This window comes from Numida meleagris, chromosome 1 (assembly GCF_002078875.1).
Source record: "Numida meleagris isolate 19003 breed g44 Domestic line chromosome 1, NumMel1.0, whole genome shotgun sequence".
NCBI classification, from domain to species: Eukaryota; Metazoa; Chordata; class Aves; order Galliformes; family Numididae; genus Numida; species Numida meleagris.
Window position 1 is genome coordinate 131237816 of NC_034409.1, and position 12156 is coordinate 131249971.

Genomic DNA, 12156 nt, shown 5'->3' on the forward strand with positions numbered 1-12156 from the left:
GGGCGGGTCCATCCTGGTGATGGACCAACAAGGTTACCCATCTGGTGGGGAGGAGGTCAGGAAAGAGAGAACAGCAATATGCATTGTCAGGAATTCTTTGGGTTTATGAGGAGTGCTTTTTTCCATCCTGCTACTACTGTACGTGTATTTTATCAGCCAGTCTGTGGGGAGGAAGCTGCTTAGAAAGGTGGCTAAGAAATTTTTAAGAAAATGCCTTTTCCCTCCATCAGAATAACCCAATCCTAGATACATAAAAGACTGAATCTGAGCTCGGGCTTAAGTTCCACTAGAGCTCAGCTGCTATACTTAGTTCATTTGTGAATGCTCTCTACTTTAAAAACAAACCACAGCCCCTAACATACATACCTGGCTCATTTTTGGCAATTCTTTTTCAGTTTTAGTATCCTTTTCTTTGGCTAGATCCTTCAACATCTGTTTCAGCTGCTTTTGGTAATCTACTGCATCGCCTTTTATGGAGCGGACACAAAAAGGAGAATTAGTTTTCAAGTCATTGCAGTAAATCAGCATTTCAGAATAAAACCCAGAGAGTGGAGATAATGGAGTGGGGGTAGCATGCAGAAAGTTGTTATCTTATACACACATGCCTGTGACAGAGAACCACTTCCTCCATACCGTTTGATTTCCCAATGACTAATGGTCTTGAAGTTGACAGCAAAGGATTCTTCAAAGGTGACTGGCTGTCCCTTTCATCTTCTGTGAGAGCTGTTCAGAAAAGCTATCGTTAATCCTTCTAATACTGCACAGTGGTTATTTATGTTTGTAAAATGTACATACTTGAAGAAAGCTAAATAATAGGGCAAATATGTTTTTAAGCAGTTACTTCATTAAATCATAACATAGAATTATGTTAATGTAAGTAAGGCTGGAGTTGCAGTAAGAGTAGAAAGTCTGCCAGGAATGGCACCCTGAATTAAAAACTTTGAACTGAGAAACTACTGCAAAATTTTGTCACCTCATCAAAACTGCATCAAGATATGACAAGAACATTTCTACTGCAAACTGAGTACAGCCATCCAATAACGTAATCCCAGTTTGTATTTTGTCTAGAAGTAACCACAGAACTGGCGGCAAAACATCTCCAGATGCAGCAGATGTGAGCCTTAACATTGCATATCCATAAATTCCACCCAGAAAGCTTTTAACTGGAGTGACTGTAATTACAAATCCCAGCTGAACGAAGCAAGAGAGTTCATTAAGCAGCCTCTGCCCAACAGCTTTCATCAGGTGGCTTGTTGTTTTTTTAAAAACTGAGGTATTCCCTTTCAAATTTCTTACCAGGTGGGATGTGCAGCTTATACAGGAACTTTATCTTTTCATTCATTTCGCCATTATACATGACATCTGTAAGAAGAAGGGGTGGGGGGGAGGGGGAAGAACAATAAGGAAGTGGACTAGAGCATTTACACCCACAGCTTAAAATAAATCAGCCATCTTGGTGCACAAAAGGTAATTGTTTGCAAGAACAATATATGAAAACAAGCATATTACTTTGAAATATTTTAAGTTGTCCTTGTTAATGAGGAACAGCAGGTGACAGGCATCTGTTGTGTTCTTTGTTATTGTCAAATGGACTGGGAGTACCTAACCCTATGGAACTTCATCATTTAAAAATGCCAAGGAGAATGGTAGGGAATCTAGAGAAGGCTGTTTGTTGCTGCAAGATAAGCAGGAACAAGAAAAGGAGTAGACAGAAAACTCTCTTCCATGGGGGCCAACAGGTTTTTAACGTTTCTTCCCTTTAGCCCTTACCACTGCTCTATAAAATAAGCCTCAACAAGATACCTACTTCTCCTGTAATATAGCTAATATTTTCAGTGATCAGCAGAAATGAGATTCATAGAATCATGGAATGGCTTGGGTTGGAAGGGACCTTTAAGATCACCTAGTTCCAACCCCCTGCTGCAGGCAGGGACACCACCCTCTAGACCAGGTTGCTCACAGCCCCATCCAGCCTGGCCTTGAATGCTTCCAGGGAGGGGGCACCCACAACCTCACTGGGCAACCTGTTCCAGTGTCTCACCACCCTCACAGTAAAGAATTTCTTCCTGATATCTAGTCTAAATCTACGCTCTTACAGTTTAAAGCCATTTCCCCTCATCATATCACTACCTGCCCTTATAAGAAGTCCCTCCGCAGCTTTCCTGTAGGCCCCCTTCAGGTACTGGAAGGTCGCTGTATGGTCCCTCCGGAGCCTTCTCTTCTCCAGGCTGAAAAGTCCCTGCTCTCTCAGCCTGTCCTTGTATGGAAGGTGCTCCAGCCCTCTGATGATCTTTGTGGCCCTCCCCTGGACCCGCTCCAACAACTCCATGTCCTCCTTGTGCTGGGGGCCCCAGAACTGGACACAGTACTCCAGGTGGGTTCTCACGAGAGCAGAGCAGAGAGGCAGAATCACCTCCCTCGACCTGCTGGTCACGCTTTTCTTGATGTATCCCAGGATACAGTTGGCCTTCTGGGCTACAAGCACACATTGCTGGCTAATGTTGAGTCTTGAACCAACCGACACCCCCAAATGCTTCTTCTCAGGGCTGCTCTCAAGCCATTCTCTGCTCAACCTGTATCTGTGCTTGGGATTGCCACCACGTAGGTGCAGGACCTCGCACTTGACCTTGTGGAACTTGATGAGGTTGGCATGGGCCCACCTCTCAAGCCTGTCCAGGTCCCTCTGGATAGCATCCCTTGCCTCTGGCATGCCAACAGCACTACTCAGCTTGGTGTCATCTGCAAGCTTGCTGAGGGTGTGCTCGATCCCACTGTCGATGTTGCCTACAAAAATGTTAAATAGCACCGGTCCCAGCTCCAATCCTTGAGGGACGCCACTCAACATGTCTCCACTTGGACACTGAGCCGTTAACTGCAACCCTCTGAGTGCAACCATCCTGCCAAATCCTTATACAGCGAGCAGTCCATTCATCAAACCCATTTTTCTCCAATTTGGCAACCAGGATGTTGTGCAGGACAGTGTTAAACGCTTTGAAGAAGTCCAGGTAGGTGCCGTCACTTGCTCATCCTTTAGCCACTGATGCTGTAACTCCATCAAAAAGCCAACAAGTTCATCAGGCACGATTTGCTCTTGGTGAAGCCATGTTAGTTACCACCAATCACCTCATCTTTATTTTCCATGTGCCCTAGTAGGGCCTTCAGGAGGAACTGCTCCATGATCTTGCCAGGCACAGAGGTGAGACTGACTGGCCTGTAGTGCCCTGGATCTTCTTTTTTTCCCTTTTTGAAAATGGATGTTATGTTTCCCCTCTTCCGGTCAGTGGGAACTTCAGCAGACTGCCATGACCTTTCAAATAAGATGGTTAGTGGCTTGACAGCTTCCTCTGCCAGTTCCCTCAGAACCCATGGATGGATCTCATTGGGTCCCACAGACTTGTGCACCTTCAGGTTCTTTAGGTGGTCTTGAACCTGATCTTCACTTACAGTGAGCAGATCTTCCTTCTCCCAGTTCTTACCTTTGCTTTCCGCAGCTTGGGTGGTGCAGCTAGAGCACTTACCACTGAAGACCGCTTCTAAACTTTTAAATGCACTGAAATACTGTGGAAACTTTTTCAGTTTAAAGAATGTAAGAACTGAAGTCACATAATAATATAATATGGGTTGATTTGGTTCACAAAAAAAAAATTCTAGAAAGCTTAAGAGGCAAAAATATGGATTTACTTAATTTCTCGAAGCTTTGACTATTGAAGCATTTTTGTCATTTGGGGTCATGCAACAGCTGAGATATAGCACTGTTCTTCAGCCAGATTTTGGGATGGACAGCCTCATCTCAGTAGCACAGCTGTGGCCTCAAGCTCTGCTCTCAGTCCCAGATGGTCAAATTTTTTTGTTCTGCTTATTGTCAACGTAGGAGGCAAGCAGCAAACTCATACAAGCTTACATGAGATTAAGATAAATCTTGAAGAAGCAATTACAGATAATATACTGCAATTTCAAAGTTATACTGAGTACAGAAATCTGGCAGAGAAGATTTCCTAGCCTTCCACACAGACCCAAGTATGATTTTAATTCATAAAATACTTTAAACAAAATTACTTATACATATTGTAATACAATATTGAATTACGACCTTAGGTGTCTTTTAAATCTAACATACTTACCGTGAATAGAACAGTGAATATTAGTGAAGGTCACTGGTCAGGTGAATTACATGTACAAGAAAAACACCTGCCCACATCTTCATAGAATCACAAAATGGGTTGGGTTGGAAGGGACATCAAATCTCACCCAGCCCCAACACCTGCTGTGGGCAGGGCTGCCCCTCACCAGCTCAAGCTGCCCAGGGCCCCATCCAACCTAGCCTTGAGTGCCTCCAGGGATGGGGCAGTGCAGCTTCTGGACATTAGGAAATACTACTTTTCTGAAAGAGTGGTCAGACGCTGGAACGGGCTGCCCAGGGAGGTGGTTGAGTCGCCGTCCCTGGAGGTGTTCAAGAAACATTTAGATATAGCGTTGAGAGACCTGGTTTAGTGGGGTTATGTTGGTGGTAGGTGGATGGTTGGACTGGGTGATCTTGTAGGTCTTTTCCAACCTAGCTAATTCTATGATTCTATGATTCTCTGGGCAGCCTGTGCCAGTGCCTCATAGCCCTCTGAGTAAAGAGCTTCCTCCTAACACCTAACCTAGATCTCCCCTCTCTTAGTTTAAAACCATTCCCCCTTGTCCTATCACTATTTGCCTGTGAGCAAGGTCACCAATTATGTGACATCTGTCTAGCCCCATGCCACCCCACCTCTGCCCACCTTCCACCCCATGCAAGAAGCCAATACCTAGGCAGCTGGCAAGCCCCTTGAACTCAATGAGGCGGTCCATGTTCTCATCTAGGAGCCGGAATGTCCTCTCGGCAAGGATGTCGGTGTGCTCCCCACATGTCCAGGGCGAGACGAGCTTGTAGAGGTTAGTAAACTGCTGGGCATCAATCCGGTACTGCTCAGCGTACGGCCTGCTGGGGTCATGTCGCTCAGTAGCGGGCCCTGCTGTGTCCCAGTAGCACCTTATTAGATGTTCCCTCTAGGAGAAATCAAATGCAAGAGGGGGGAATTGCAGTCTGCAATATCAAAGAGAGCACGACTGGCAGAAAAAGGCATTCACATCAAAGTGTGCTGGAAATGCTCAAAATTCTCTTTGTGTGTAGTGTTATAATGATACCGAGCCTATTCATGTGAGAAAAAGCTAAGTATGAAACTTTAATTAGAGCATCCAAGTGCTCTTATTATCACTAATGGATAATTAATAAATTTGAAAAGAAACTGGACAGACTCTTGGAAGAAATTCACTGCAGGCTGCTGACACCCTATTGGCCATATCTGGCCAATATCCATCCAAATGTACAGGGGAGTGGAGAAAATTCAAGGTGTCAAACATGCTTGACCCACTCATTAATTCTCTCCCAGACCTCTCAGTTTGGATACTGTTCCAATTATCCTTCCCTTAGGGGAAGCAGGTTGGTGCACAACAAGGGAGCCCCAACAAAACGAGCTGTCCTGGGGGAGCAAAGGAGATAATGAAAAAAGGAACCACAAGGAAACCAAGTGAGAAAAGGGAAGGAGTGCAAGTAAGAGTCAAGGATCAAAAACAGCAGCAAGGAGCAGGAGGGAAGCACTATAGACTGAGCCCCAGCAGCATCATCTTACCACAACTAATGGAACAAGAATATGGCTGCTCTTAGCCACAAAGATATGTAACACAAAGTACACACCATAAAGAATGTTCTCAGTGCCTAATATTTATGGATGAACAACAGACCAAAAGAAATGTACATTAAATGTCCATTACATGTGTGGAGCTCTAAATCATGTGTATCTGTGTAATCTTCCATCTCCAAATATCTTTTATAACAGCTCTTTCAAATATCATCCTGACATTAAGGAACTAAAGTAGAAACTGCTTTTAGTTGTTAAAAAGAAGAAAAGAGAATTGGGAACTAGATAGGAAAGATGTGAGTTTCTGGTTTCCCCTCCACTCCATGGACGATTGAGAGTCTGCCTTTAAAGAACATTAAGAGAGCAGGACTTAAAAGTGTTACAGATCTCCAGCGAGCAGAACTACATAACAAGTCTAGTCTGCATGTGAAAATTACCAGGACCTAATTTCTCATGGACCATTACCAAGCAGCAAGTTAGACAAAATATTCTCCAATAATTCTCTACTGAATTATCAGTACATTAGTATCGCTCTTTAGCAACTGGAAAAGACAAAAAGAAAAGACAATAGAAAAGACAAAATGACGAGTTGCAGCTTAAGATCTCATCCAAGTAATACAGAGCACCTCTCTGAGATGTCCCAGACACGAAGTCTGAGATGGCTGCGCTAAGCGATGGCTGGAGGTTACAGCTAGAAGCCTCAAATAGCTTAATGCTCTGCTTTTTATGTACACCAACCTTGAACAGGTCATACAATTCCTCTAAATCTTCAGGAAGAATCGAAACATCTGGGATGACAACTCGAAGCTTAAAAAGAAAGAGAATACATGTTAGTCATAATGCTTGCTACTGTCATCACTGACACGAACAAGCAAGCACATGAACCCTCCCAGTGACTGTTCTTATGTGGTACAGGTAAAAACTGGAGCACAGAAAAATCTTTGCAATTTCCACCTCCCCTTCTCTAGGTTCACTGCTTGGACAAATCTGTGAAAAGAGAAATCCCCCAAGGGCTATTAGAAACAAAGACAGGAAGTCCCTAAGCTGCAGGTCACAGGAGGCCGGGGAAGCATCGCATCACGCTCGCTCTGTTCTTGCTCTTCTCAGGCATCTGCCCAGGGCCACTGCCACACACAAAGCATTGGGCTGCAGTGTCCTGCAGTTGTTCTTTATGTTATAGCCACTCTAGAAAATAACATGTGGCTGCAAAACAAAAACATCAAGCATCCCAGAAAAGAGCTTTTTTCGAGTCAGTAATGATTCTCCCTTTTTTCATAATCTTGCACCTTAAAAAGACTGAAAGCTGGTTGCCACAGAACGACGCGGCTGAGGGGGGGGTGTTAAATCTCAGCCTAAACAACATCCCACTCACCACGTTTTGCTTGGTTGTGTCTTCATGGCTTTGCAGAACACGGATTCTGTGTTTGTAGCGCATGTGCTCTATCTGTTCCACAGAGTGGTCTCCAAATTTCTAGAAAGGAGGAACAGAAGCTTATTGTTTTATAGTATTTTACTATATTGATAATTCCAATAAACTGTATTTCCAATAGATTGGAAATACAAGTTTTAAGGGATCATGACTCCCTCAAGAACTCACAGTTTACAGCATATTCAGTCTCTAACTGACCTCTCAGTTTATGTATTTATTCTGCCCCTAGCATTTTGCACTTGAGCACTTCTTCAAGGATCTTTAAAAATGTGTATTAACTGTTGAAACATCCATGTTGGATTTAAGCCTTTTTCTTATACAAAATCATAACTTATCTGACCAGTAAACACCAAGCTGGATTTTACCTCATAGGAATCATGAATGAGATTAGCTATTTCAGTCACTGGAGTGGCTTCCTGATCATCGCTGAAAAATGCATGGTGATTACCAATAGGTGGCAGAGGGCTCTCCTCATTTTTAACATGCTCTAAAAACCTAGAGGAAACAAGTACAAGCAACACAGATTACTCTGTACTGTGCTTTTCTCAATATAAGTCTTATGGCTCAGACTTAAAACAATTTTTTTTTTTAGGCTGCTATGTTTTTCAGAAATGCTTTCAGTATTACTCATCCTAGGAACAACAAACCCACCAAATGACTGAACTCTGCCCAAGGAAGAAAACGTCTGTCTCCTTGAAGTTGGGAGCAGGAAGCTCGTCACTCCAGGGAAGACACAAAAAGCAGCAGTATATATTGCACACTGACGCAGTCCGTGCATGTCTCGGCACCGCCAGGAAATGTCACAGGACATATATTTGTCAAATTTACAAAGCCCATTGTTTAAGATAGACACTGTGAAAGCAGCAGCAGCATGTTAACACAGAGGGTGCCACTTGTGCCTACAGTTGTCATGACAACTGCACTCAAATTCCTTTGACTGCAGAAAGATTTGCGAGGGAAGCAACGCTCCTGCAACCAGATGCGTGACGGTACCTGCTCAGAATCATCAGGGCCTGCCCATCATCCTTGCTGTTACACAAGTCCACTGCATTGGCTTCAAGTATGGCCAAGCCTAGCTGGAAAATGGCCTTGATCCCATCATAGAAAAAGCAGTCTACGACATTCACAGCACTTTCTAGAGGCATAATGCTAAGGAAAAGGGTGAGGAACCATGAAAGAGAAATGGAAGCTAAGGTAGTCAGATCCTTCATATGTTCGGCCAGTTCTGGAAGCTGCTCTTTTATAAGTTCTTCAAACACCGACTGGTCTACCTGAGCGCCTGCAAGTGCAAGAAAGCAGTATTAGCCAGGATGGACACAGGAAAAATATTCTTTAAAGCTGATGACTGCTGTCAACAATCAACTGCAAGACATTTTTTAAAAATTACACTGACAAGATATGCATACGGCTACAATGAAATTCCCACTGTTTTCCTGCTGTGATCTCAGCCCCAACCCTTATGTCTGTAATACTCATTGTGTAACTTTCTGCAAGAGGACCGTGTTGGATCTACTAAGTGCCTTTAGGGTGCAGTAAAACAGTAATAGCAGCAGCTGTTGTTTTTGGCTAAAACAGCACATAATAATTAAGTGCTAGGAAAAGCCATCTTAAAGCATTATACTGTTCAACTTGAGGTCTATGTAATGAAAATGAAACAGAATAGATTCCTCTGAAGCATATCTACTCAAGCACGCAGACAGAAAGCAGAGCTTTCACTCCAGGTAACAAAATATAGGAGATGACTACAATCATTAAGCAGGAAGAAAAATATTCACACGTATATATATTACATACATATACACACATATACGTGCACAAATATTTATGGGTACACAGGTAAGTGCAAAGATATATTTATTTTTCTTAAAGAAAAGATTTCTGCAATGCCCGTATACAATCTTTCCTGACCATCCAAACTAGCCCTTCCTGAAGGAGCAGATTTAGGCCCTGTTCCTTCTGTTTGAGCTACTACATCGATCTTGCTTTGTCAGCACATATCACAATCAGTATAGAATCACAGAATTGTTTAGGTTGGAAAAGACTTTCAAGATTATCCAAAATCCAACTGTCAACCTGACCTACCAAGTTCACCATTAAACCCTTAGTGCCACATCCACATGTCTCTTCAGTATCTCTACAGATGGGGACTTCACCACGTCCCTGGGCACCCATTCCACTACTCAACCACCCTCTTCATTAAGAAATTCTTCCTGATATCCCATCTAAACCTCTTCTGGCACAACTTTTCCTCAAGTCCTGTTGCTGGTTATCTGAGAAAATAACACCTTTCTTGGCTGCAATCTCAATTCAGGTAGTTGCAGAGAATGATGAGGTCTCCCCTTGGTCTCCTCTTCAACTTTGGTGCAGACCCTTTCCCTAAGCCCCAGCTGCCCCTCCCCTGACAGTTCCATGCCGTTCCCTCGGGCCCTGTCGCTGTCCCAGAGAGCAGAGCTCAGCGCTGCCCCTCAGCTCCCTGTGAGGAGCTGCAGCCGCCATGAGGCCTCCCCTCAGCTCCTCTGCTCTGGGCTGAGCACACCAATAGGCCTCAGCTGTTCCTCACACACCTTGCCCTACAGGCCCCTCACCATCTTTGTAGCCCTCCTTTGGATGCTCTCAGCTTTATGTTCTTCTTATACTGTGGCACCCCACTAGCACCCAGTGCTCGAGGTGAGGCCACGCAGCACAGAGCAGAGCAGGACAACCCCTTCCCTCACTTGGCTGGCAGTGCTGGATACACCAGAGTACACCCCCAGGAGCTTTAGCTGAAGATACTAGAAGTTGAAAATGATTCTGAGTACAAAATTTCAGTTATTTTATCTTTCAAGCTATTGCAGGCAATTGTTCCTTCTCATAGTCCATAATAATACCAGGAGACAGCTTCAATTGCCATGAAAACTCTGATACATACACATCCTCAGTTCGCTAAAGATCCACCATCAAAAGGTAGAATTGAACCTGGAAAATTGTGATATCTTTTGGTTTTGCATCCAAATCCTAAAGAACAGGTATGATAGTTCTCTGTTTCTGCATTAAGCCACAAAAAGCTTCTGCTGGTCTCTGAACAAACATTACAATACCAAAAATTGAAAATAAGTACCCAGGGGCATGCAAAGAGCTTCTGAGAAACACACCAAGTACTGTGGTTGCTTTGAAGGGACAGTTTTCTCATGTCAGATGATAAGGGAAAAGAAAACAGAAGAGAAAGCAGACGGGTTATTCTGCAGCATTTGCCTTTCTTAAGTTTTTGTTTGTTTGTTTGTTTTTTTAATAGAGAATTTAATAACCATAGTTTACAGATCAAAAAAGATGCAGCAAGTTTTAAGGGTATTTGAAGGAAGCCAGAGACAGATAAGCAAACACATAAAAGGATCCTTTCAGGCTCAAAGGCAGCATGGGAGAGACTGGCAAAAGCTGAAGTTTAAAAGAAATGTGCAATGTTGACTAGATCATTTGCAGAACATTATAATATAACTAAATGTTGACATTGTTGACAAAAGTTAAGTAGGTATACTCAATGGTATTTTTATGCCCATTTTTTAATTAGGCTTCCGGAAACCACGGTAACTGAGCAATTGAGTTTCTAGTGTATGGCATCATGAAACCGCAGTGAGGTAGGAAAATACTAGGGTATCCATTCAAAAAAAGGATGACCCAAATGACTTCTCCAAGATTGAAAAGGCAATTCAGAGAAATTAAGTGGGGTTTTCACCATTTGAAAAATGGTAATAGCAACATGATTACAATCTAACAGATATAGTGTAGTAAAATGGCCCATACATTTATGGAGAGGATGGAAAAGTCATGGTAACATGAGAATTGGATGGATATGGCATGATTCTTGTCTCCACTCTTAACTCAAGCACAACTTTTTTCTACCTTATCATCATAGTATCACAGAATCATAGAATGGCTGGGGGTGGAAGGAACATTAAAGATTATGTTGTTCCAGCCCCCTGCCATGGGCAGGGCTGCCCCCCACCAGCTCAGGCTGCCCAGGGCCCCATCCAACCTGGCCTTGAGCGCCTCCAGGGATGGGGCAGCACAGCTTCTCTGGGCAGCCTGTGCCAGTACCTTACCACCTTCCAAGTAAAATTTTCCTCTAGCATCTAATCCTCTCCTCTTTTAGTTTAAAACCATTCCCCCTTGTCCTATCACTATCTGCCTATGTAAAAAGTCGGTCTCCCTCCTCCTTATAAGCATCCTTCAAGTACTGGAAAGCTGCAATGAGGTCTCCCCCAAGCCTTCTCTCCAAGCTAAACAAGCCCAACTCCCTCAATCTTTCTTCATACGAGAGGTGCTCCAGCCTTCTGATCTTCTTTGTGGCCCTCCTCTGGACCTTCTCCAACAGTTCTGCATCTTTCTTGTGCTGGGGGCCCCAGGCCTAGATGCAGTACTCCAGATGGGGCCCCACGAGGGCAAGGTAGAGGGAGACACACACCTCCCTCTCCCTGCTGGCAACCCCTCTGTTAATGCAGCCCAGGATACAGCTGGCCTCTTGGGCTGCAAGAGCACAGTGCTGGCTCATGTCCAGCTTTTTGTTCATTGGAACCCAAAAGCCCTTTCTCCATAGCATCACCCTCAATGAGTTCCTCTCCCCGTCTGTGTGTGGATATATATATACATATATGGGATATATGGGATATATATATATATGTATGGGATATATATATATATATATATATATATATGGGATTGCCCCAACCCAAGTGCAACATCTTGCATTTGGGCTCATTAAGCCTCATTAGGTTCACATGGACCCACTTCTCAGCCTGTCCAGTTCTCTCTGGATGGCATCCCCTCCTCCTATTGTTTCAACTGTACCACTCAGTTTGGTGTCATCAGCAAACTTGCTGAGGGTGCACTCAATCCCATTATCTACATCATTGATAAAGCCTTAACATATGTTCCAGGAGGATCTGTTCCATGATCTTCCCAGTAACAGATGTGAGACTCTCCAGACTGAAGTTCCCCAGGTCTTCCTTTCTCCCTTTCTTAAAAATGGAATGATGTTTCCCTTTTTCCAGTCACTGGGAACTTCACCTGACAACTATTTCAGATACTATG

General features: G+C 43.7%; 1 protein-coding gene across 3 annotated transcripts in view; it reads right to left on the reverse strand.

Moving 5' to 3' along the window:
* TBC1D8 (TBC1 domain family member 8) overlaps window positions 1–12156 on the reverse strand; it is a 51279-nt gene that overhangs the window by 1652 nt on the left and 37471 nt on the right. For 2 of the 3 annotated variants that reach the window (XM_021413399.1, XM_021413407.1), the window contains exons 12-19: window positions 8086–8371; window positions 7458–7587; window positions 7036–7134; window positions 6402–6470; window positions 4791–5031; window positions 1297–1362; window positions 634–723; window positions 367–467 (exon numbers count right to left, since the gene is read on the reverse strand). In XM_021413399.1, the coding sequence (XP_021269074.1) occupies window positions 367–467; window positions 634–723; window positions 1297–1362; window positions 4791–5031; window positions 6402–6470; window positions 7036–7134; window positions 7458–7587; window positions 8086–8371 (1082 nt within the window). Of the gene's footprint in view, window positions 1–366; window positions 468–605; window positions 724–1296; window positions 1363–4790; window positions 5032–6401; window positions 6471–7035; window positions 7135–7457; window positions 7588–8085; window positions 8372–12156 lie in introns of all 3 variants that reach the window. The other variant, XM_021413416.1, reaches the window with a different exon arrangement.